The 24,688-nt window shown below is 47.7% G+C and overlaps 10 protein-coding genes across 10 annotated transcripts; 3 read left to right on the top strand and 7 right to left on the bottom strand.

Moving 5' to 3' along the window:
• Positions 1-197: 197 nt before the first annotated feature.
• FPRO_07391 (putative NCP1-NADPH-cytochrome P450 reductase) lies at positions 198-2,461 on the top strand (the record flags this gene model as incomplete). Its single annotated transcript, XM_031234557.1, has 4 exons — positions 198-218; positions 276-2,066; positions 2,123-2,398; positions 2,447-2,461. 4 exons carry the CDS (start codon positions 198-200, stop codon positions 2,459-2,461), a joined length of 2,103 nt encoding a protein of 700 aa, XP_031084283.1.
• Positions 2,462-2,801: 340 nt separating this feature from the next.
• Positions 2,802-7,225, top strand: FPRO_07392 (uncharacterized protein; the record flags this gene model as incomplete). Its single annotated transcript, XM_031234556.1, has 6 exons — positions 2,802-3,095; positions 3,154-3,358; positions 3,405-3,644; positions 3,695-3,892; positions 3,939-6,473; positions 6,522-7,225. 6 exons carry the CDS (start codon positions 2,802-2,804, stop codon positions 7,223-7,225), a joined length of 4,176 nt encoding a protein of 1,391 aa, XP_031084282.1.
• A 784-nt stretch (positions 7,226-8,009) lies between these two features.
• On the bottom strand, positions 8,010-8,665 carry FPRO_07393 (uncharacterized protein; the record flags this gene model as incomplete). The annotated part of the gene is made up of 2 exons (XM_031234555.1): positions 8,010-8,202; positions 8,256-8,665. The coding sequence occupies 2 exons, from the start codon at positions 8,663-8,665 to the stop codon at positions 8,010-8,012; spliced, it is 603 nt and encodes a 200-aa protein (XP_031084281.1).
• Positions 8,666-9,378: 713 nt separating this feature from the next.
• FPRO_07394 (putative acetylxylan esterase precursor) lies at positions 9,379-10,164 on the bottom strand (the record flags this gene model as incomplete). The annotated part of the gene is made up of 3 exons (XM_031234554.1): positions 9,379-9,546; positions 9,594-9,773; positions 9,829-10,164. 3 exons carry the CDS (start codon positions 10,162-10,164, stop codon positions 9,379-9,381), a joined length of 684 nt encoding a protein of 227 aa, XP_031084280.1.
• Positions 10,165-10,500: 336 nt separating this feature from the next.
• Positions 10,501-13,647, bottom strand: FPRO_07395 (uncharacterized protein; the record flags this gene model as incomplete). The annotated part of the gene is made up of 4 exons (XM_031234553.1): positions 10,501-10,764; positions 10,823-10,885; positions 10,948-12,974; positions 13,035-13,647. 4 exons carry the CDS (start codon positions 13,645-13,647, stop codon positions 10,501-10,503), a joined length of 2,967 nt encoding a protein of 988 aa, XP_031084279.1.
• Positions 13,648-14,723: 1,076 nt separating this feature from the next.
• FPRO_07396 (uncharacterized protein) lies at positions 14,724-15,404 on the bottom strand (the record flags this gene model as incomplete). Its single annotated transcript, XM_031234552.1, has 1 exon — positions 14,724-15,404. One exon carries the CDS (start codon positions 15,402-15,404, stop codon positions 14,724-14,726), a length of 681 nt encoding a protein of 226 aa, XP_031084278.1.
• Positions 15,405-16,115: 711 nt separating this feature from the next.
• Positions 16,116-16,622, bottom strand: FPRO_07397 (uncharacterized protein; the record flags this gene model as incomplete). The annotated part of the gene is made up of 2 exons (XM_031234551.1): positions 16,116-16,496; positions 16,551-16,622. The coding sequence occupies 2 exons, from the start codon at positions 16,620-16,622 to the stop codon at positions 16,116-16,118; spliced, it is 453 nt and encodes a 150-aa protein (XP_031084277.1).
• Positions 16,623-17,438: 816 nt separating this feature from the next.
• On the bottom strand, positions 17,439-18,767 carry FPRO_07398 (uncharacterized protein; the record flags this gene model as incomplete). The annotated part of the gene is made up of 4 exons (XM_031234550.1): positions 17,439-17,773; positions 17,957-18,247; positions 18,294-18,395; positions 18,446-18,767. The coding sequence occupies 4 exons, from the start codon at positions 18,765-18,767 to the stop codon at positions 17,439-17,441; spliced, it is 1,050 nt and encodes a 349-aa protein (XP_031084276.1).
• Positions 18,768-20,247: 1,480 nt separating this feature from the next.
• Positions 20,248-21,932, top strand: FPRO_07399 (uncharacterized protein; the record flags this gene model as incomplete). The annotated part of the gene is made up of 8 exons (XM_031234548.1): positions 20,248-20,364; positions 20,415-20,550; positions 20,615-20,796; positions 20,842-20,878; positions 20,931-20,998; positions 21,043-21,428; positions 21,482-21,549; positions 21,601-21,932. 8 exons carry the CDS (start codon positions 20,248-20,250, stop codon positions 21,930-21,932), a joined length of 1,326 nt encoding a protein of 441 aa, XP_031084275.1.
• A 144-nt stretch (positions 21,933-22,076) lies between these two features.
• On the bottom strand, positions 22,077-23,900 carry FPRO_07400 (uncharacterized protein; the record flags this gene model as incomplete). Its single annotated transcript, XM_031234547.1, has 3 exons — positions 22,077-22,787; positions 22,838-23,383; positions 23,433-23,900. 3 exons carry the CDS (start codon positions 23,898-23,900, stop codon positions 22,077-22,079), a joined length of 1,725 nt encoding a protein of 574 aa, XP_031084274.1.
• Positions 23,901-24,688: the final 788 nt, after the last annotated feature.

Raw genomic sequence — 24,688 nt, 5'->3', positions numbered from 1 at the left:
CAAGCTAATTCTGTATGCACATTGTCCCGACTAAAGGTAGGCATGCCTTTGCGGACTAGAGTGCGATTATTCGTATCCTGCACGCTGCATAAGAAAATTTAAAGTTGCCTATGAAAAGTAGCTACTTTGTTAATTGTCTCTTCTGCACGACGAAGTCATTCCATCATTGATCAAGCCCGATCAAGCACCTCTTCAGAATGGAAGCAGAAACGGTGACCGTAAGTGGCCCCTTGCAAAATTATCCTACGTTTTACACATCTGACCTATTGTAACAGGCTCCCGGTGATGTACCTGTCTTCGATGTGATGACGGCGGTGTTGACCGCAGTGCTCGTCTCACTAATCGCCTATTTCGGCCACGGCCCCCTTCACGAACTCCTCTTCCAAACCTCAACAAAGACGAAATCGCTCGGGGCAGATAGCGACGATGAGTCTGATGTCTCTAGCGATAAATGTATTGTGAAGAGACTAGAAGAGGAAGAAAAGAACTGTGTCGTCCTTTTTGGGTCTCAAAGCGGAAACGCACAAGAATTCGCCGAGAAGCTTGGTCGTGAAGCACACACCCGGTTTTCCCTACGTTCCATAGTCGCCGAGATTGACGATTACACTTACCAGAACTTGCATAAACTGCCTGAAAACACAATCGTATTCTTTATCCTTGCTTCATATGGCGACGGAGAGCCAACGGATAATTCGGAGCAGTTTTACAACTTCTTGACTGATGAGGACGATGATGGACCGTTCGACAGACTTCGGGAACATGGCCTTCAGAACCTCTCGTACTCCGCTTTTGGGTTGGGAAACAGTAGTTACGCTCATTTTAATGCCGTGGTCCGTAAAGTCGATGAGAGACTACAGCTTTGCGGTGCCAGACGCCTTGGCCCTGTTGGCGAAGCTGACGATGGCAAGGGAACAAACGCCGAGGATTTTATCGAGTGGAAAGACAAAATGTGGCCTCAAGTCATGGAAGCCTTTGGCCTGGTTGAGCGAGATGCTGGAGAGCGAGAGCCTGCTTTCGAGGTGGTTGAGATACCTAACCACCATGGCCCAATCTTCCAGGCAGATTACACAGACAGGAATCTTGCACAACAGGCACAAGCAGTTACAAACCACTACTTCGCACCTATTTCGGACTCAAGACTTCTTTCAGATGCTGGTGGCCGGTCGTACATACATGTCGAGCTGGATATCAAGGACAGCAAGCTTGACTATCAGACCGGTGACCATCTCTTAGTTTCCCCTATCAACTCTGACGTCGAGGTTGAGCGCTTCTTGAGGGTGTTCGGGCTATGGGACAAGCGACACGAGACCATTCGGGCAAGATCGCTCTCCGATGACGTGAGTCCGCCATTCCCCTCACCGTGCAGCTACGAGTCCGCAGCACGTTTTTACATCGATATCTGCGGGCCTGTCTCCCGCGAAGTCGTATCCGCTTTCGCGAACTCCGTTTCGAATGCTAAGCAGAAGACCATGCTTCGTCAACTCGGCAAGGATAAAGAGGCATTCTTGGCCCTTACGGAGGGTAGCTATTACAATGTTGCTTCCATGATGGAGACTTTGTTTCTAGGAGAAACTGTTGATGTTCCATTTGCAATCATCATCGAGGCGATGCCTAAGCTGCAGCCGAGATACTACTCCATATCTTCGTCATCGGCCCTTGAAGCCGACAGAGTCTCCATAACTGTGGCTATCGAGTCATTTCTAGTTACTAACACAAACCGACACTTCTCAGGCGTTGCGACGAACTTCATTTTGGATGTTGCTTCCATCGAAGATGATGTTATTTCCAGCAGCCGGGTGCAGCCGATAACCTACTCGCTGCCGACAAAACGACCCCATCTACCGCCCTCTCTCTCAGTGTGTGTCCGCACTTCGACATTTCGACTACCGTCTGATCCGACAATACCTATCCTCATGGTTGGTCCTGGCACTGGCGTTGCACCCTTCCGTGGATTTGTCAGAGAACGGGTCGCTATGCATCGACAAGGTACAAGATTTGCGCCCATGACGCTATTGTATGGCTGCCGCAAGAGGACTGAAGACTTCTTATATGAGAAGGAGTGGAAGGTAAGTTATCATGCGACCTTGATGATTGTGTAATACTAATATGTCCGTCATCAAAGGCATATGCCTCTGAGCTGGGTTCCAAGTTCAGGATGTACACAGCATTCTCGCGAGAGCAGAAGCATAAGGTATACGTTCAAGATCTTATACTCCAGCAATCGAAGGACATAGCTTCGCTTATCCAGAACGGCGGGCACGTGTATGTTTGCGGCGACGTGGGCATGGGCCGGGGAGTCACAGAGACCCTGTGTAAGGTCCTTGCTTCTGAGACCAGTATGTCTTTGGATGATTCACAGAGGGAGTTGTCCGATATGCGACATTCACATCGATATCAGGTTTGTGTCTTGTCGTCGTTCTGATCAGTCTAGCTAACAAGGTGATAGGAGGATGTCTGGTAGCTCACCAGCCATAGTAGATAGACATCACTGAGCCAAGAAGGGTGATATTGTAGGTTTAGATGACGGGAAGTTGGGCATTACGGATAAAAATATAAATCTTTGAGATTCTTCTGATCTACATGAGTTTCATTTATGTGGACCATATTCAGCTGCTGTTTGCCTTATCCAGTAGCGGTGTGGAGCATTTATAAGGCGGCGACAGGGGATAGGGAGGCGCAGCAGTAAATCTGCCTTGTTGCCTAGTAATCGCCCCTTAAACAACATCCATTCCATTTCTCTTCTTCAATTCCAAAGTCTCTCATTCAGTCAATAATTCCATAATCTGACCTATCGTGTCCATATGGCGTCTCATGATATTTTTGCATGCGCCTATCACAGCTTCCTCAGCACCCTCAGCGATACTGACCGGGCACGCTACGATGACAAATGTACCCCACAAAGCCTACTGGATGGCTTACAAAAGATCACTAGCCTAGCAAAGGGGACACAGAATAGGCGCTCTCAGAAGCCTTTTGCCATTGTTCGGGATTTTAATGAGAGAATGCGTCCGTTTTTTGCGATTGTCGAGGGCCCCGTCACGCAAAGCTCTGTCTATGCAGGCGCGGCACTAGGCGCTTTGAGACTCGTTCTTGAGGTCAGATCATATGCCGACACTAGCTCCAAGAGATAAGAGACTAATTACAGGGACATAGTTGGCTAGTTGCTTTCCGACGTTGCTTATGAAACTTCTAGAGTGCATCAAAGATATCACGGAGTCATTTCCGAGATATGAAGCCCTAGAAGACATTTGCCGCGGCAAACCGACTCCTAGATTGTTGCTACATCTTGGACGGGTATACCGCGATCTTTTTGACTTCTTCAATAGTGCAGCTTCGCTGTTCACAGCTAGCAGTGGCAGTGAGTACCATGCTCGGGCCTGCCTTTAGATCTAACCTTCGTGCAGAGGTCAGACGGCCAATCGAGTTAATTGCTAGTGTGATATGGAGACCATTCGACGAGAGGTTTGGTGTTATCTTGTCCAGCATGTCTAGGCACCAGCAGCAGCTAAATGATGAAGTCAATATCTACCAGCTCGAACTAACAAGAGAGGCCGCCACGGCTTCAGAGGAGATTTACAAAGACACACAAGCCACTCGTGCCTGTGTTTCGGACCTTAAAGAGCACGTGCGACTTCAAACTAGAGGTATGTGCTCAGAGACGGTCATCCGGTGTCTTGCTGATCCGTCCACTCAGAGCAAGCGATCGCTAGAATTCAGTCTTGGTTGAATGCACCAAACTTCGCCAGCACATACTGGAATACTCTCGATGAATGCCAAGAGGATACCGCGCAATGGATATTTGAAATGGACAAGTTCCAAGAATGGTCTGAGAGTCTCTCGATATCGTCGACAGGCAGCTCCGCACCTGAAAGCAGACTTTTGTGGATTTATGGTAAGATATCATGAAGTTGGTATTAATCCAAGACTAACCGTAGAAGGCAATCCTGGAGGCGGCAAAAGTGTTCTCACGGCATCTATCGTCCACGAACTCTCCAGCTGTAACCAAAATCTGGTCTACTTCTTCTTCAAAGAGCAGTCCCCATTCCACACTGCCTCCGACCTCGCATTCCGCGCCATTTTAGCTCAAATACTACATAAGCATAAACACAACGACGACATGCTTGATAAGTTTATATTCGCTTCAAACCATGGCGACAAGTCATCCGGCCAATCAATTGCGACACCAGCTGAGCTGAGAGACTTGCTGCACTTATGCTTGAGCTCTATCAGAAACCCCATTATGATTCTTGATGGCATCGATGAGTGTACGGAGCCGGACAGTTTCGTTAAGTATCTCAGCTCGTTGCTCGCTCTACCCAATCTACGCGCTTTATTCTCGAGCCGACCTACTGTTCAATCGCTGACCAAGTTGGTTCCACTACAGCACCGTTTGAGCTTTGGCCAAGTTGGCGTAGAACATGACCTTAAAACATATTGTCACTATCACCTGACTGATCTTTTCGACGATGGTCTTCTTTTGGAAACTTCTGATATTCAATATCTCACACAAAGGCTGGTGCTGGGAGCGGATAGGATGTTTTTGTGGGCGAAGCTCATGTTCTCGTTCTTGAGGTCTCCTGCCTTGAACAGACGACTAAGAGAGAATATGATACACTCCATCACGCTTCCTGAAGGTCTCGGGTCTATGTATATGAGAATCTTCCGACAGATATCTCTCCTGGACTCGGCGCAGCAACAAATGGCCAAAAGGGTAATTCAATGGACGCTCCTTTGTCATCAAGAATGTTTCCTGTCCTCTCAGGCCTGGCATCACTTACTGGGTGCTGAAGAGCCAGATGATAAAGAAACCGCATTCGCACATCTCTCAGAACTCATCAGTCTCGTAACGTGTGGCTTGGTGATCTGTCGTGGCTCACAGCTCCGTCTAGGTATTCTCGATCCATCTAGCTCCGGGAGATCTCACTCAGCGAATTGCGTCTTTGTCCATCTTTCCGTCAGGGAATATCTTTTGGAATGGACGCCAGAAGATCAGACTATAGCGAAGCTTTCTCCTTCTCCAATTATCTCGCATATGGATATAGCAAAATTGTGCTTGGATCACTTGCTTGACTCGGCTCCCACTTCGATACCTTTGAGTATGAATAGGGAGCTGATCGATCTATACTCTTACTGCTCCGTCCGCTGGCTCTATCATCTCGGCAAAGCCGTCTCTCCCAGGACATCGTGGCGTAACATGTACTATCAAGAAATGTGTTCAACCGTCGTCAAAGGGATTGTTGACCTGCTAAGGCGCCTCCTTGAGAACCCACTGGCAGTTGCTCACTGGATTGACTGCTTCTATACAAGCCCGTCTGTATTTCCATTTTGGTCCTCGGCAGGAGCGCATCGTCTTCGGTTTGACGACGACATCAATGTCCCAACGGCAATGATATTGAAGGAATTCTCACAAGCAGTAGATTGGCTAGGCTGGGTGCAGAAGCTCCAGGTACCAGACATTGAAGCCAAAGTCTTTCTCTATCTATCTGACAATCTAGATCGGCTAAGGGAAGACTTGACTGATGTATGCAAGAAATGGGATTCGAAGCTAAGCGAAACACCAGCTATTATATGGAGTGATGTTCTTGCATTTACATCAAGCAAGTATCTCCCAGCAGCCCAGTCTACATACCAAGTCCCAATTGACTCAGGAACGCCAAGTCTCCCTACCGGGGCGTGTAAACGCCTTTGCCATATATCGGCGACCTCTTCTGATGGGTCTGTGCTTGGTATTCTTAGCATCTGGCCATCACGCAAGTTTGAAAAGTTCTGGGAAACGATCCAACCGAGCACTGCGTATATGGAAGTCGAGAATTACTGTGACAATTGGCATGCGGTTTATGAACTCAGCCGCGTTGGCGAGCCTATGGAGAAACTTGGCACCATCTCTATCCCGTTGAAGGCAACTGAAGTGGCGTTGCAGATGAGACAGGCATTCCGACAAGAACATCTCTCGACGTGGAAGGCCTCTTTCCCGTTCTCTATTAGCTTCGACGGCTATTCTATATGTGTTCTACGAACTATTTACCGTGTCACCATTGATCCAGTGTTATCAAGGCTGCGAATCCGATCTTGCCGAATGCCCCTGGAGGAGATTACAAGGATCCAGCACTTCTGGGACGATAGGCTCAAGAGACATGATCCCAGTTATTCACTCAGTATCGGGTTGCCTCCAACATTGCAACTGCTGCAACGAAAGCTTTACACGTATCGAGCTATATTCGACATACACAGTCGCTACGTTTTCTTCCAAGATGCAAAAAAGTTCGAAGCTCCGTTACTAGCTGTCTTTGAGGTGAACGACACGCCGAGTGGGGAGCTTCATGTTCGAGTTGTCGCCGTTGCACCAGATGAGATTATGGGGCCCTGGCTGGGCTGTACTGGAATACCTTTATCGACGGCAAGGTTCCATCCCAAGTCAAGCCTCGTCGTGTCTGCTGTAAGGGGTCGTGTTATGGCATGGGACTTTTCAACAAGTAAAATCCCTACTGCAAACCTAGTTGATGAAAGCTGACCGGTCGCAGACACTATGAGTCACCTCTCAACAGACGGAGCCGAGGTTACAAGCCTTTCGATATCGACGTGTGCCAATTATGTAGTCGTTATGCGAGAGAACTCTGATAGTCATGAAGTCTACGACTTGACAAAGCGTAACTTGAATCTCACCAGCACAGCTGAAAATAGCCCGGGACCATCCGGATCACTTATGCCCCCTCATAAGCAGCAAAAGACTCATAGCTCACACGAAGGTCATATGGAAAGGTTGGATTCAAGAATGGAGGTTAGACATGCAAACCTCATCGGATCTACCTTTGCACTTGCTGGTGGAGATGGCAACTCTACCATCATTAACGCTGGGCCTCAAAATATCGGGTCTCAGTTGAGAATTGATGCCGGAAAGATCAAGTTGACCGCTCCCCAATGCATGACAGATACAGCCGCCAAGACCCTAGAACTTCTATCGATCCCGAGCACGATCTCGACCCAGGACAGTCGCATAACGCTATATCTACCGAATCAAGACGACAACCACCTCTCGCTTCTAGTGGATAAAGGGATAGAAGATGGGTATAACATGATGGACAAAGTAGGACAAAGTCTGCCCGTCTTGGTCAGGAAGGATAAGCGGCTGGTCCGTGAAGCTATCCAAAGTGCTACTGGGCAGAAGGACGAAAGGATTAGACTAGTGGAAGGGGCGAAGAGATTGTTCTCAGAGATAGACCAATGATGTAATTGTGTGGGCAGTTGATATTGTGCCTGGAGTATGTTCTTAAGAGTATTACTTTACTTTAACATACCCAGCAGCTGATACTCGCATACTCGGCACTGGTGTGTAAGAGAAGAGGACACTGTACAACAGCAATATTATACGTTGGACTATGGCCACGGAATGGTATTAGCTGTTTTGACTGCAAACGTGGCAATGTACGTAAACCTTTTTATCAAGGACATTGGCCAGTTCCGGGATGCATAGCGCGGTCAGGAGAAAGGGGCCAGCATCTTAGACGCCTAGTACAGAACAGGGGATGGAGCGAAAGTTGCTAAAGATAGAAGAGATTGGGGGTCACGATGGCTATAATTATATTTGTCAGGTTGGGGTGGACGGAAACTATAATTCAAGTGAAGGATACAGTTGCTAGCTCATAATCACTGTATCAAGTTCTCTTCTCATATTCACGTGGTGTTATATTTATACATTGAGATAATCAAAAGTTGATTTCAACTGCTTCACCCGCTATAGATTCGACTGCTGCCTCCAAGGTTGAACTTCGGGCTGCTAACACAGGTGATGTGGACACGATACTGCTCTGGGCAACTGTAAATCCTGCTCGCCTGTTTCAAATGTCTGTGATGGGGTTGATGGGTCAAACAGAGGCTTCAGCATCAAGGCCACAAAGGTAAAGAACACCAAAAAAACACATACGGGCAAAATACTCGTCGCCCTCACTGTTGCCTAGGAGTTTCAAATGTCAAGCCCCTCCTCTCCAACCTATCCTCCACCTATTCGCTCTTCAGATTACCAGCGGATAGCCAGTGAATAGAAAGGCAGTGGCAGGGTCATCCTCAGCCGACGTTTCGAACTCCATCACGGCCTTCTTGTTGTACTCCTTGTACTTGACCTCTCCCTTACGGTCTAGCCAGACCTGCACCACCTTGGAAGCAACTATGAAATCGTCTGATTCACGAAAGCTGGATTGCACGACGCTTTCTCTGTTACTGACTCTCCACGGGCAATCTTCAAACCCGTGACCATGTACACTGGTCGCTTGGATCTGCTTGACGGCTTGTAAGATTCGTCATCAAGGTTGTCGATTGAATCTCTGACGTAGGACTCGGTTGGGATGAAGGCGAGGGTATCAAGATGCTTGCACGAGATCACCCTTTGGTCGCCCTCGGGGCGTCGGTCGGGTGCACATGGACCCCGGCCAATCAGTCCCAAGGCTCTTTCCGGCAAGAGATGGCGATCCGCGTGAAGGCCATAGATGTCGATATCGACAGAGTCTTGAGTTTCCACAGGAAGAAGGTGCGCGGCTGGGATCGGCTGAAATTCCTCCAGGTTAAATGGATCGAAATTATCAAGCCTGCCAAGGATGGTGCCGAGTTTGACGACGCCTCGTGGGGGTGCTGGGGCGTTAAAGTGCGGGGCTAGAAAGTACTCCTTGACCATGATTGCGAATGAAGTTTTGGTTCGAGGTATAGAAGAGTGGTGAAAGAATTGAGTGTGAGATGGTGAGCTAATGAGGTTGTGGGGTTGTGAGGTTGTGAGGTTAAATAGGCTTTAGCCTGAACACAGAAAGGTAAAGAACATAAATGAGAGAGAGAAAAAGAGAGATAGATGGGACGTGAACAAACGGAAGTCCTCTTGTTGAACAAGGTCACTTGTTAGTGGAACAACGGTACATTCACAGTGATTCACTGCACAGTGCTGTGTTGATTCTGTACGACTTGAGCTTGTTGTGCGCGGACACTGGCAGGTCAAAGCATTCATGATTGAATGGAGTCAGCTCTGTTGATCATGGAGTTGTTCTCTATTTACACAGCCGAAAGGCTTTTTAGGGCTGCTGTGGTCAGTGCTCTGCGTTGAGGCTGCCCTTCCCTTCACTGCTGATTAGTGGGAGGAGATGATAGTGGAACAAAGATGCTTATTGGCCTTGAGGTGCGCTGATCCACCCAACTGAAGACTATTCGAAGGTGTTTAGATCCCATCAAGTATCGCAAATACAAATTTGTTTTGGGCTTGGTTGTTGGATTGTCAGGCAAAATGTGTTTGTATGACAGCGTCAAAGAATAGCCTTGCACGCTGAGTGAAAGGGAAGTCTTGCAGATTTCATCCTAAATTGAAGTTATATTTGTTTTCAGCTACAAATTATCTTGATCCTTCTAGAGCTTGCTGTTAACAAATGCCAAAGCTTCTTTTCCGTAAATGCTGACGTATTGCTGGTGGTGGTTGGAGTCGTTTCCATTGCAGCAGAAGGGATCTTGAGAGTCACAGTAGATCTGGACCTTGTCTGCATTGGGGCAGGTGAAGCCCGCAGGTCTGGCATCAAACTATATGTTCTTAGCAGTGTTACATAAGAAGCGATGATATGACTTACGCCACCGGCGGTGCAGGTGCCGACTCCGTAAGATAGACCGCTCACGAATCGAGGGTCACCGAGCATGATGACAGCCTTGACCTGTTGGACTGCACTGGCGGATAGAGGAACGGATGAGTCAGAGATACCAGCTCCAGAGTCGGGGCCACCGCAGATGTTGTTATCCATGATTTGACCGCCCTATCATTCCAGTTAGTCACCAGTATTGTCGGATGACCGAGTGAAGGGTTCGTACCTGAGAGTACCCAACCAGGACAATCTTTGTCTGAGGACAGCGCTCGTTGAGACCGTTCACAGCAGTAGTAACAGCCTGTGTACCCTGCTTCGCAGAGTCACCATACTGAACGCCGCCACATGAAGCCTGGCCACCGCAAGCAGGGTAGTCAATAGCCTCTGAAGTCGCGCCAGGGTGATCAGCCTTGATCATGTCAACTAGTTGGCCAGCTGAGCCAAAGCCTGGTGCAACTGAAGTTTCACGGGCACCAAAAATATGAATGTCAGGGCATGACTGAGCCTTGACCGCCAAAATGTTGGCTAAGATAAGCAGAGTCGAGTCGAGAGAAGCGCGCATTTTGATAATGGGTAAGTGCTGATGGGATAGTTATGTTGCCAGATAAAATCGAGGCATCTAGTCTGCTATTTAAACACGGAAATAAACAAGGATCTCACAACGCATGAATATTTCAAGAGCTAATCGACTGACATGCAAACGATTCCCCGCTGTTGTTTCAACCTGATTGACAGGTTTCATCAGACAAGGATGAAGTATTGGTGGGTAATTAAGATTGAATGGGTCTAAATCTGTCTGAAACATGTTTTGTAGCAGTTTGCATAACATTCTACAACAGCCGAAGCTTGGATCGAATAAAGGTTACAGTTTCAGGAATCGATCGAGCCGACGGCCCGATCAACAGACTTCTTGCGAAACCTCCGAGCGTTGCCCTTGGCCCATACTTTCGCGAAGGATTTGTATGACCTCTTTTCTATCGTTCTTCTCAGCTCGAGATAGAGGTGTCTCGCCATCTTTATCCTTGTCTTCTGGCCGAGCGTTATACTTGAGTAGGAGACGAACAGCTGCCTGGTTGCCTAAGTCGGCAGCATGAGATAGCGGGGTTCTCCAGCTCACTATAGCCTTTCTCCCTGACATATACGCTCCCGGCCCGAAGACCGCCTTAGCGTGGTTCTGTTAGCATACAATTCTCTTATTTGGCGGACTAGGTATTCGTTACCATAACCAAAAACATCACAAGCCCTAATTTAAAACTTTCCAGAAAACACATTACCATAAGAAGCTATAGATATAAAAGTCAGTATCAAAACACCCATTCAGTAAGAGTCGCGGAGCGTCACTCACCACATAGTAAATCGGAAAAAGAACATTTGCAACAAAGTACAGCCATTTTGTCAAAAAGAATGGGTACCTTCCGTCTACAATGTAGTTATGGTCAACTCGGGAGCCTCTTTTGAGCAAAAGCTCGATGGCTGCGATATTGCCTTTCTCTATAGCATAAGAAAGTGGTGTATAACCATTCATATCCAAATGATCCTTATCTCGCCAGGCGCCAGTTTCCAGAAATAGATTTATGATACCTGTATCACCACACTGCACAGCATAATGAAGCGGCGACTTCCCAAGCAGATTTTTCTGGTCTGGTTTGGCGCCATTGTCCAAAAGGCTTTTCACGACAGCCCTGTGACCAGATCTTGCTGCAACAGCAAGCGGTGTGTTACCCACACGGTCTTCTACTTCCAAGTCGATTTTGACGCCAACTTCATCTGCTCTCGTTAAAATACCCCTCAAGGCTCCTATCCATCCTTTCTGCGATATTATGTGGAGCATTCCTGTCTCTTTTGGGTCATTCGACCAATATATGGTCCAATTCTCAAATTTCAGAATGGTTCGACCCAAGCGGCCCAGAGATGCATCCGAGGGCCAACAGAATGATTCCTGAAGATTTTCCGGAATGTGATTTGCATGAAATTTCCACCAACATTTCGCATATGACAGAAAGGGGAATTTTGACTCCCAATTGTGTTTTCTCCATTGATCTTCATTTACTGTCAGGTGAGCGTGTACCCACTCTAGGTATCGAACGCAGATCTGAGTCAATCGATAGTGTGCTGATATGGCTGTTTGTTTTGTATCAGTGCTTTTATGGAGAGATGGGAGTCCCTTATGGACGAAAAAGTCCTTCACAGACTGGTGAATGAATTGAACGACCCCCTCAGTGGGCTTATACTCGATCAGTCCGCGCCCGAGCGTTGTAATTCTCCACTTCATGGCAGCGGTGTGGATTCGAAATTCCTCCTCATTTTTGGATCGTAGTAACGGTTCAAACTTCTGGCGAGCTAGAGACACAGCCCTATATAACTCAAACAGAGTTAAAGGCCTTGCAGCAAAGCAAATGCATTCGATAAAGTCGATGGAGTCCTGTTCAACCCTATTCAGGATTTCACTATAGAGTTTCTCCAAGGTCTGGGGAATCTGGCGGATTTCAGACTCGATCTGTAGTATGCCTATCTGCCCTTGGTAGAGGCTCAAGACTCTGGTCACGACCAGACTCGCCCATAGAAATACACCTTCGGCGTGCTTCGAGACATACTCAGCAATCTTAGATCCTGTCTGTTCCTGGAATGAACTCAGTTTATTCTCAACAAAGAGAGATATGTCTTTCGCGTTCTCTGTGTCAATGCATATCCTGAATGCACAATTGAGGTTGAGAATAGGATAGTGACGACAGGTGAAGCAGATACGAAAATACTTTAGGCGGTCCCATAAGGGTCTGTGAAGTAGAGAATTGAACTCGTCTGCCAATTCCTCTGCGTTCTTTTGACCGCATTCGTCTAGCGCATCAACGAATAATATTATGGGATGAGTTTCCAAAGTCTTCCAAAATGCGGTGCGGGTATAGTGACGGAGCTCAGAGGTATTCCATTCCCAACGCTCGCCAGACGTGTCCAGTGGAATATATCTCTGCTTGAATGTTATTTCCATGGCCTCCAGTGCCCCAGGAATCTTGCTTTGCAACTGGCAGAGGAGCGAGCGATAGAGGCCATCTGGCGTTTTTTGGAGCTCGGTACCACGGCCATTGAAAAAGAAGGAAAGGACCAGAGGCATCTCTTTCCTGCTTTTCGATGCTATGGTATTGTCAAGGACATATCGTAACAACGTCGACTTCCCAGAACCCGGCTTCCCTTTAATCCACAATAGAGATCGATCGCGGGATTCCCATGTCTGGTAGATTTTGTGTTGGAAAATCCAATGGCATGTACCGGCGGCTTCAGTCTTAATCTCTGTCGGGCGAGTATTCATTTCTTTGAATAAAAGCGATCTGAGGAGGAGCTTCGACAGACTCGGCTTTCTGCGTGGTCGGGAGAGGACTACATGGTAACGGATCAGTGACACGAAACAGAAGTATATTTATAATCACTAAGCCATACCATGCTGTGTAACTGGGGCAAAGTAAGCAGTACCAGAACCGCTGTTTTCGTTATGATTCCCGGCGTACTTATTCCCAGCGACATTATCTCCAGATCCATAATGTGTCTGGCTGATAGCTTCCTCCTCTGTTAGTGAGCTCTCCATGCTAGACATAACCCGAATGGCCTCGGAGAGCTTCGCAACCTGTACCTCAGTGGCTGCTTGGGCTGCATGGTTTTGTACCAAGAGTTTCACATCCTCCATCATCCCTTGAGATAAGACCTCCACACGGTGTCCCTTGCCTAGAGACCGCACCGCCAAGGCATAACGCCTGAAACTGGATGAATCTTCAGAGGGCTCAACAGCCTTAAATAATTTCTCCAACTTCTCAGCCTTTTCTCTACAATGTTTCAGAACCGCCTTTATGGCCTCGTTCGTCACTTGATCGGCGGAAATGCTCAGGTGCTTTTCGACAGCTTGGAGGATTTCTCGAACGATGGGCAACTTGTCGGCCACTTCATGAAATGCTGGTGGTAGGTCCTTGGCATTTTTGAGGGCATCGGAAAGCTTGCCGATGGTCTCAAGAATTGTGAGAATACCAGAGACTAGACCGACTACCTCGATGCCTGACATTTGGTGATTAAGTAGGGCAGCGAGTAATAATCAATGGATGTGAAAAATATCGGAAGCGAGAAGTGCGAATTCGCTATTAATTTACCAGCATCGAAAAGGCTGGCAAAGGAAGAAAGTTAAAGATGGTGATGGTCGAGAAAAAAGAAGGAACACTAAGTCACTTGTAGGTTAATCCATTCATCAAAAGGCCCATAATGGGAGCCCATTGCGAGATTCAAATTAAGCACGATATCACACCGCTACTCAACAAAATTGCCAGCAATGGATGTGCGTCCTTGAAGACTTTTTCAGCTCCAGGGCCTGTGTCATCCTGATAGGATAAATGATTGTGGCTTGCAGCAAGTACTTTTTTCCAGCCAGTAAAAGTTTTCCGTCATTGTGATTTTCAACCCCCAGGTCTTCAAGGCTGTCAGCCTGCTTGGCAGGGCACTTTCATCGACCGACTCTTGACCGCCAAGCTGCGCAAAATAAGCCTATCCGGAAGGCCGTTATTATATGAGTAATGATGTGGCACGCAAAAGACTAAAGTCCGTTGCGTGCAAACCAGGGCAGCCTAAATACTGCGACAGATGAGAGTGTGATGTGAGACACATGATCTAAAAATAGAATGAGTATATATCACGACGCTAATCGGTACAGCAAGTGTGTGCCAATAGCATACCTACTAGGCCTCGCTACGTAAAACTGCCCGTAAGTCCCAAAACTCATCGGATCTCATCTCCCGACTCTATCATTTCCACTAGTTATCCAGTCTCCGGTCGTCTTAGCCTGCTCACTCATCAACGCACGGCGATCAACAATATTTTCACTGCATCTACCGCGTCCTTTGCCATTTGAACAGACTGTGTCTTAGCTGGGAACACTAAAACATTATCTATTGGCTCAACCTTTCAATGTGAAATATGTATAGTTTTCTTCTTTTCATTGGCGACCCGATATGCTCTTTATACAACGTAAGCATCAGCGCTGGATGTTTGATAGATGTGCTCTGTAGGTGCAGATCTGCTCCCGCATCTGGAAGATTCATGGCTTCAAGTTTACCCTCGCTAACGACATGTCGAGCCAATCTTGTCATATTATGGAACAAATATCCTAGATCCTGCGGAAACTACATTGGATCGTCCAGACCTCTCAAGAATAGCATCAACCGACTCCAAAAACTCATGGTCTCGGCCCGGTGCAGCGACAATGTTGGCTACCACTGGCAGATACTCAATCTTGTTGCTGATCTTTGAATAATACCGCGTCTCTCCAATTGGTACAACGACATCGGGGCTTCCAAGAATCGGTGGCAAAAACAGTTGATCACATGCTGACTGAGTCTCGGGTGATTCAGCCTTCTCGTCACGATAGACAGGTTTAACTTCAGCGACAGGAAGAATGACAAACGTCTCAAAGTTCTCGTCTCCAAAGAATTGATTGTGAAGCCACTTTCTGTAAACAAGCAAGGGACGCGTAGCTTCTTCGTGCTCGGCGCCAGAAACGGAGGCACCTAGAGTCCATCTTCTTCGAACAAAGGGGATCACATAGGGTTGTTGGCCATCATGTCCTTCAGCGTAGAGTTTTCTGAATCTTGCTGTTGAGTAGTAGAACTGATGATAAAATGTTCTCCGAATAACACCATTGAGATACTGCTCAACATCATCAGAAGCCTCTGGCGGGTGTAACTGATGCCAAGAGCTTCTGATAGAGAGTGGGATGATAGTAGCTGGAAGATGAGTCTCGATATCTTGTATGAAAGAGTCTATAATCTTCATTTGTTCTAGATTTCCTGTTGGAAGGTAATCTGATATGGTCGTTTCCTGACATCCAATGGAGCTACAATCCAAGTCTTCGCGACGCGCCGTATGACATCGAGGCTTCTCGCAAACACGCAAGGTGTATCAAACATTGCACAAGTCTTGACCAGACCCCTCAAGGATATAGAATCATGAGAAGGCCTGAACTACCAAACGCCATTCACCAAAGCCGGCCGACGACCACTTCCACTTGTATCGGTGCCGATCGCACAGTCAAGCCAGTCATAAGCCGCAACAGCAGCAGCACTTCCATTGCTACTCCCTGCAGGAGATTGATACCCATCTCCTCTGGGATTGAAGGCTATTGAATAGTCAATGGCGTCCATAGGTTCTTCTCGGGCTATCATAGAACTAAGTTTCGTCAATCCCAGTATGTATGCGCCCTCATCAATCAGGGACTGGATCACGTCGGCCGTGAAGGTTGCTGGCTCGCTTAGTTCGTAGTAAGCTCAATTGCAAAGTGATGTTTTCATGCCGTGAACGAGAAAACAGTCCTTTACTGCAACACGTAAGTTTGGCGGGGTGTTGGTAGCGAGTGTTGGTGCTCGAGGCGGAACGGCTATGGCGGGGCAGTTACTGGAGGTGCTTGCAACCCCGAGTTTTTCAAACACCGACAATGGCGATCTTGTCGGCATCAGTGGCAGGCAGAGGTTTCAATAAGCAAGTTACTCACAAATCCAACTTGGGTTTCAATCCCGAGAAAAATGCTCCCTTCTCGTCATCATACAAACGGCAAACAGGGTGAAGTTTGTTATCTGTGTAGAGGTAAGGCCCCGTAGGAAGATGAGCTTCGTCGCCTTCAACGATAACATCGAGCCACTTCATTCCGAGCTCCTTCAGGTATTCCCAAGAATCTTGAGGCACAGCCTGGCCACGATGCGGGGTAGTAATGATGACACCTGAAAGGAACAGGTTACGATCATACACATCACAGCCATCCAGCTTGTCCAAATATGTTTTCAGCCACGCTTTGTTGAGAGCTATACCGTCATGGTTTGCGAAGACGGTCACGAGTTGAGATCTCAAGGGAGTGTTGGTTGGGGACCGGAACTAAGTCAATGGGTCAGATGTAAAGTTCACATCGCACAGGGTGGATGAACATACAGGAATGGCTTCTGTTGTGACATACCGCTTGCCTCCAGCCTCAAAAATAATAGTCGGGTTGAGAGAGGCCATCGGAGGAGTTATATGATTAGCTTTCACCCTCTCAACATTTGAGAACAATGAAGTTTTCCAAGACATCGTAACAGCGAGGAGGTTGGTTTCGCTGAGTAATCGTGCGCCGCAGAACAAAGAACGACGAGATGGCTGAGGGGACGAAGCAGACAAAGCTTCAGCAAGCCAATGACTTCGTCGCGTAGTTAATCGTTACAACATTCTTACTACTAATTACAGACTACGTCTTACAAGGGCACTTTAGCTCGAACAAAGAACGCCCAATTGTTATTCATACCGGCTTGGGATTTGCGGGGAAGCTTCATTTTAAGCTTCCCATCTATTACCTCATCCCAACCCATAAAATCTCAATAATCAGTCGAGGCATCCTTTCCATACCCAACATCACCGAAGGATCTAAACAGAAAAGCTTGAGTTATTAGTTACTTTCCACCGTACAACTCAAGGCCCTGCAAGCTGCCAACTAGACAAGCTAAGAGCTGCTGTAAGACGGCACAGATGAAGCTAATTTTCAGCTTTAATCGAAGAGTGGCCAAGATCATCCTACTTCTTATGTGAAACTAGCCTTATGTCCCTTGATGTAACCTCATGGATATCACCTTGCCTTTTTGAGCTAGGAGTGCGAGAGGCGCGACTATAGAGACCATGATGGACAAGTTGATGTATGGCTTGCGATGGTCACCTGCAACTAGCAGCGGCGCAATCTTACCCGAATCCAGTTTGTAGGTCCGTTGGATAACTATAAAGGACCCCGACTTCCGCTGTCAAGACCCGCGCCCTCAATAAGCTACCTCGACTCATTCTCTCTCTCCCCGGTTAACGTCGCAGTTTCTCATAATGAAGTTCACCACCACTCTCCTCCTCCTCATCCCCCTTGCCGCCGCTGGCCCCGCCATCAGCACTGCCGAGGGTCTTCCAGACCTCGCTACCTCCGGGGAAGACGGCTACAGCCTCTCCCGCGGCGAGGCTCTCCAACTCGCTGCCAAAGTCTGCCCTGCCAAGTTTCCCCGAAAGTGCTCCATTGGCAACTTCTGCTGCCGCACTAAGAAGTGTTGCAAGAAGGAATGCTGCAAGAATACCGCCAGATATTGCAGTGCCGGTCGATGTTATCGATGAATGCCAATTGGAATTGAAACGGCCGTTGGTAGGCGCTGTAGCTATGAGTGGGATGACTGGATATTGTACATTATTATGATGGTCTGGGTGGAGTTAACATCATGAATCGTTCTGATCTGCATCGGGCTGGAGGGGTGTTGGGACCAGCTTCAAGTCCGTCGTGTACTATCTAAAGATTTAGCTTTAATATCATGTCCACAAACATGCTCATGCCAAACAGTTCCTGGCTCCCGATTCCACGAGTAACGTAGAATACCGTCTGTGAAGCCATCCTCCAACTCCGCCAAAAGGGTCCTCCTTGTCACTCGCTTCTTTCCTTCCATCAAATGTGATGACCTGAAGTTTGAGTACGGCCACCTGTCTCATTTCATCTAGCTCCGCGCGTATCTCAACGAGATTATCAACATCCATGGGCGAAGGCGGTGACTGGTGAGGATCGAAGCAGCCTCTCAATGTGATACATGTTGGTGTTTTTGAGAGGACAACGAAATGGTTGGTGAAATAGGTGCCTGTTGCGTGTCAGAAGAGGGGATAGCGAAATCAGGAATAGCATACCTGGCTCATAGGTAGATGCCAGAAGATCCTTCTTGTCCCACAAGTCGTTCTTGTTCACCTCGTTCTTGAAAAATGTCATAATCCTTCTCTGAATACCATAACCTGCTCGCCATCAGCCTCACGCCGGCAATACGAGTTTTTATGAGCCTTACCAAATCCTCCCCACATTCCCGCCATGAACCTCTCAACCAATTTTGTTCCTCCCTTCTTTGCATCTTCCAGCATCACTTTATCCAGATTGTTGAACGGCACCTCTCTCACGCATGAGTCGGCGGAGCCCGGTTTATTCCAAGGATTGATCTTCTTCAGCAGCGGATGCCCATACAACGATCTGCCATTCTCCGGTCCAAAGGGCTCAAAGTAACATTTTCTTGTGACGAGGTGAAAGCTTGCTGCGCCGGTGATTGAGACTCCTGCAGCTACTCTAGCTGCAAGAATTAGCCGTTGGGGGAAGAGAGGCGATATCCGAGACATGACTGGTGATTTTTGCTAGGTTACCATCACATTTTGTGCTGCTCAAAGAGGGAGACGCCTCTAATAAATACTGACCCAATTTCGGACTCAACAGAATGCCGAGGTCCGGAAAGACGAGACTTGTATAGATCTGAACTCCACATATTCGGAACCGTTTCCATAATTATGGTTGCTTGGACAGATTTAATGTTAGCAGCCCCAATTCGTCAAGACTTGGCAGCATTTGCTCAATTTGATTGGATCGTCATTTGACTCCACTGGCGATTTCCCGCTGACAGTTGGAATTTCCCGCTTATCTAATCTCCTTTATCCGTTGCCAACCCTAGACCTTGGGGTTTTTGGCACAGCAGTTAAAGCATCGACTACAGTCTGCGATACTGATGCCATTCGGCTGGAATCTCATTATGACCTTGGGTATTCTTTCAACACTAGCGTAGATACACACCATTCGCGTGCCCTATACGTTAGTGCACGATTCATTGAGAGGAACATCGTGGACACTTGAAAGGTTGTTCACGTTCCAGATCTTTTACTGAAGGAACATATGTTCTTTGAACATAGCCAAATGCGTCTCGAAGCTGGTTTCCTCTCAATTGAATCACTTAATAACAATCATTGGAATCAATAATTCAACTTTCGGATATCATATCATAGCGCCCCCAGTGAATTGAAGGCTTCCAGACTGAGCGCCATGCCGGATCTAGACAGGTGCCAGATCTCGATGTGGATCAACGGGCATACACGATCGGCAAGGCCTTCATTCCATCAACAATAAAGTTCAGCCGGCATCCGGATATCTCAACCCTACAGCCTCCAGCTAATATCCGACATGTCCGTCAGCCCAACGAGGCGTCTGCGGCAATCAACTTCCCCGGACTTTGCCACGATTCTGACAATTGGTATTCCAATTGTGAAGCACCTCCCATATGCTGACCTTTGCTCTGCTGTAAAGCCGCCTTAATTCAAGCCACACAGTATATCAGAAGTTCAAGTGCTTTAGATATTGATCACATTATATCTGTTGCAAGTGGTCACCGTAAATACTTATCTAATGGCTTGCCTGCCGGCAACATTGCCGCAGCCAAGACTCATCCTCACCACCAACAGACAAGCCAAACGCCAAATCAGGCCCTGCCAAGAACTCCCCGCCAATCTCCCCGTCGAAAGCATAGCAAAAATAAGCCTAATCTGTAACCCCTGGAATGTATAAGCATATCCCACGAAGATCCTTTACCCTAGCTCCTTTCGGTGTGATGAGAATCCTCATTGGCGGACAAAGACGGTCCATTGGTTTAGAGTACGAAGATCTCGTCTAATCCAGACCAATAGGCATGGTATACCTGGATTAGCGTCGACAAAGCAAAACCACCTTAGTCCGTGCCCCTGAATTCTTAATGAGACAAGTGTACCCCGTCATTCCGCGGGTTTAAAGTTCTTGGGTGCTTTTCTTCTCGATGTTTCGCCTGCGAGGTAGACCACCATGAAGCTATTCGCGATATTACGCTTGTTCACTCTCATTTTACCGTGTCTATTCCCGCAAGTCGGCGCTAGTTCACCGACCACTGCTCAACGGCTAGAGGACGCGTCGCAATGTGCCGTGCGTATTCTCCGTCCATCTCGCGCTATGGATTTATTAATCAGTTGTAGATTGAATGTTTCTCGCAATTCGTTGATAAGCCGACATTCTCGACTACCAACAAGGAGCGAATATGCGACGACCATAAACTCAGCAATACGGTAGCCAGCTGTATCCACACAGCATGCCCGATACGAGACTTATTCGGTAGGAACTTCTCAAGATCGGCTTTACAAGGATCAGGATACTCACATTGACGGTTGATGGACAGACTTTCTCAAGCTTGAGCAGACAAACTGCGGCAGACCGGAGCTCGACAACGACCACAATATTAGGGGGATCAACTACACGATCCTTGGGATAGCGGTGTTTTCTATCGTCCTTCGAACTGTCACGAAATCATATCACTTTTCACGATGGGGTGCTGACGATTACCTCATCATCGCGGCTTCGGTAAGAATGCTCATCATGCGCCATATTGTTTTACTAACATTTTAGGTCTTTACTGGAGTTCAATGCATCATCATGGGCCTAAGTGAGTCCCCAATTATACAAATATCCAACCGTTGATTACTGACTCTGCACAGTGACATTTGCAGGCTTGGGCCGGAATATCTGGACACTGAACGACAGTACCATTACCACGTTTCACATCGTAAGTCCAAGCACTTGCCCGTCAGCTTCGACTAACAAATACAGTACCTCCTCGTCGTTCAATACGCCTACGTCCTAAGTCTCTGCCTCATCAAACTCTCAATACTGTACTTCTTTCTCCGAACATTCCCAGACCCAAAATTCAGATTGATCATCAAGTGTACCATCGCCTTCAACATCGTCACGACAATCATCGTCACCATATGCGGCGCACTGCAGCGGCAGCCAATTCACTTGCTCTGGGATGGATGGAAAGAGTATCCGCCTCGCGGGATCACACTCAATATTCCGGCAATCATCTTCTTTCACGCTGGTGTCAACATTGCTCTTGATATCTGGATGTTTGCGTTACCGTTGACGCAGTTGTATTCTTTGGGGCTTCAGCCGAAGAAGAAGGCCGGCGTTATGGTAATTTTTGGTGTTGGTATTTTGTAAGCTTCCCATTCTGATTCTCCGCTGTAGCATTTTCTTAACATCCCTCCAGCCTCATTGCAGCCAGCTGTATCCGAATCCCTTATCTACTCGATTTCACAAGAACATTGAATACATCATGTACGTGTTCCCCATTCTCACCAATCTCGCTCTCTAACGGCCAAAAAACAGCCGACGCACAAGGATTCGTCGTATGGTCCAATATCGAAAGTGGCGTAGGTATCTTGGTAGCCTGTATGCCTCACATGCAACCAATCTTCCGCGCTATCGCAGCACGAGGACGGTCATGGAACATTCTACCCAAAAGCTCGAGCAGTAGCACAGAGGGAATTTTTGTTCAAAGATCTCTGGCGACTATTAAGATGTCGCGGACTGATGGAACTACTTTGATTGAACCGGATGACTTGGTGCTGCATGATACCGGGGGGTTGTTGAGCGATCCTGGTTCGGCGAAGGTTGATAGTAAGTTTGGGAGTGTGAGCGAGACAGGGACATCCAGATGACCGCTTTAGAAGATCATAACTCGTTGCATCATTTAATTTGGCATTGGCATTGCTTTATAGGTCTGCATCGGAATAACCTAGGAGCATAAAGCGCTGCATAATAGCATCTACTTTATATCTATTTATATCATTCTATCGTTCCCTCTACAAGGATACCTTTCGCGGCTTGATGAACACTCTGTCAGGGTTTCTGGTCAAAGACGAAACCGGCTTAGGTCTCGCAACTTCATCTGGCAACGGTAACAACTCGAATGTCCAGATGACAAGAGTGAAGAAGATCTTCATCTCAAGATACGACATCCTCCTTCCAAAGCAACCTCTCGGACCTAGCCCAAAGGCTTGTATGGGAAACGCCTGAGAATCAAAGCTTACGTCTTCTTTTCCATCTGGACCAATAGCCGTCTTGAGCCATCTCTCAGGCCTGAAACTTGAGTAGTCATAGTCCTTCTCCAAAGGCTTTGGCTTGCGAGATTTTACCCACTCACTACTTCGTGACTCGTCGAAGTCGATTGGAGGGGATAATATGCTTGGGCCGTTTGATAAGAAGACAACTGTCGTGCCTTTTGGTACACGAGCGCCTAAGATCTGCGTATCGACCTGGACTTCTCGTAGAGTCATTCCAAAAGGATATGATAAACGAAGAATCTCTTCAACGACTGCATCTAGGTAAGGAACGCGCGTTTGGATGATCTCACTGAGTGAAGGGGCACGTCGCTCAAATTTGGCTTGAGGATAAGCTTGTTGAAGCGCGTTGCGAAGTTCGGACTGGGCTCTCTGCTCGACGCTGAGATAGCTTAAGCCCCATCGCACAGCTGATGAGGTTGTTTCATGGCCGCCGATCAGGTATGTCATCATCTATGAAAGGGTCAGCATCATTCCTCGGATTGAGTGTCATATGAACTCACCTCACTAGTGATGACCTGAGAGTAGTAGTCAGGCTCTCTTCCCTCTTTCTTCGCCAGCGCCTCTTCACGAACCGAGATCTCATCAAGCGCGCACTTCATAGCCTCTCCGTTCGCTCTTCGCCTAATTCCATTAGCTATTTCTCGTTCCTGCAGTTGCTTCGTGAGGACAAAGGCGTTCTTCAGGGTTGTCGAAAAACTTCGATACATCCAATGGAACAGTGGGGGTGAAGGCGTCTTGATGATTTTGGCGACACTCTCGGCGACAGTGGCCAGGGCGTTGAGCTCTTCGTTAAGAGGGAGTTCTTTGAAAGCGACTTCGCCGCCGATCTTTGTTGAGGAGGTGGTGTCTGGGGTGAGTTCTTGGATTTCTTTGACAAGTTGGGTATGTTGAGTATCGAGACCAAAAGCGGCGCACACGATGATATCAAGGGCGGCGTTGTGTACATCCTTTGAGGCCGAGAAGAATTGACCATTGGCTTGCTCAGTCTTCATACCCCAGAGCTCAACCAGTCGAGAAAATTTGTCGTATATTTCGGGCGCCGATACCTTTACTCAAATCAGTCGCTTGATCATGACCCAAATACTCTCATCTCACCTCCGATAAAAACGACGGTGTCATCAAATTCCTCACAAGCTCCTTATTCTTTCTAAACTGCGGATCCGAACTCGTAAGCGTGATATGCGCCCCCGGCACCACGCAATTAAAAACAGCAGTACTCGACGTCCCTCTATCAAACTCCTTCACCCGATGCGTGCAAATCTCAGCGGCCTCATAATGGTCAGCGACGACAACCCACGGCTTTCCAAAAGGGCGGATAAAAGCCTGGAATAATGGTGATTGGTGTTTGATAGCCTGCTTCGCTAACCAGTCGGTCAAGCTCCCGAATGCCTTGACGTCTGGGAGATCGCCCAGGATACGATTGGTTGCGGAGGCGTTATAGGGGATGTCCGCTAAGGGACGGGGTAGCATCGAGCGGTAGAGGGTGTAGGCGATGCCTGCTAAGAGGAGACATCCTAATAAGACCCTCGTGGACGACGAGTCTAAAGCGTCAAGCAACGACATGTCTGCAATCTCTCACTCCAAAAATGTCACGAAAATGAACAGACCCAGCTTGTCACAGTCAAAGCGGGCCAAGGGCATTTTTAAGAGAGTCAACACGGAGATAACAAACTGAGACAATTAATTCAACGTTTTTGCTAGCGACCCCTAAAGAGGTTAGATGGTTTCAACGATGGTAAGCCGCAATTGAGAGGTGCTCCAATTACAGGGCTAGCATTACGAGGTAGGTAGCACAGTTGGGGCCTCGCTAGAGCCCCTTTAAAATCTGATGTGAGAATGCCAAGGCAATTTATTGGTATGACAGGATCAGCCCTGGGACTTTGGTGAAAGAGCTGAGTAGAGACATATGTCTGAGCGCCAATTGACTGACTGTGAATGAGACAGTGATTGCTTTGAAGAGGAGATGCTGAAAGGTGGCGTTCGTCAGACTGCAGGCCACGTAAGATTCTTGATGCAATGCTGATCTGTTTTGGACATTGATGCCCATGACTGTTAGTGCCTCTTTATTTGTTCAGATACTGCAGTGAACCGTTGGGATTTGAATGGCACAAAGGGATCAAGCAGTAATGGCCGGACAAGAGATGGCGTGCCACAATCGATAGTTCACCGCTGGACCAGCTGTATCGGATCTCCGGAATCGGCTCTCGGCATCTTGACACAAACCCAAACCACGAACGCTCAATGCCCAGGCTGCCGAGAAGATCAGACGAATCGAGTAAATGCCGAAGTCGGCTTATGAGTCTTGGTGCAACGATAAGATGCCGACACAGAGACCCCGCTAAGTTAGAACA

The sequence above is a fragment of the Fusarium proliferatum genome, assembly GCF_900067095.1.
Source record: "Fusarium proliferatum ET1 genome assembly, contig: FPRO_scaffold007, whole genome shotgun sequence".
NCBI lineage: Eukaryota > Fungi > Ascomycota > Sordariomycetes > Hypocreales > Nectriaceae > Fusarium > Fusarium proliferatum.
This window is presented reverse-complemented; position numbering and strand designations above follow the sequence as displayed.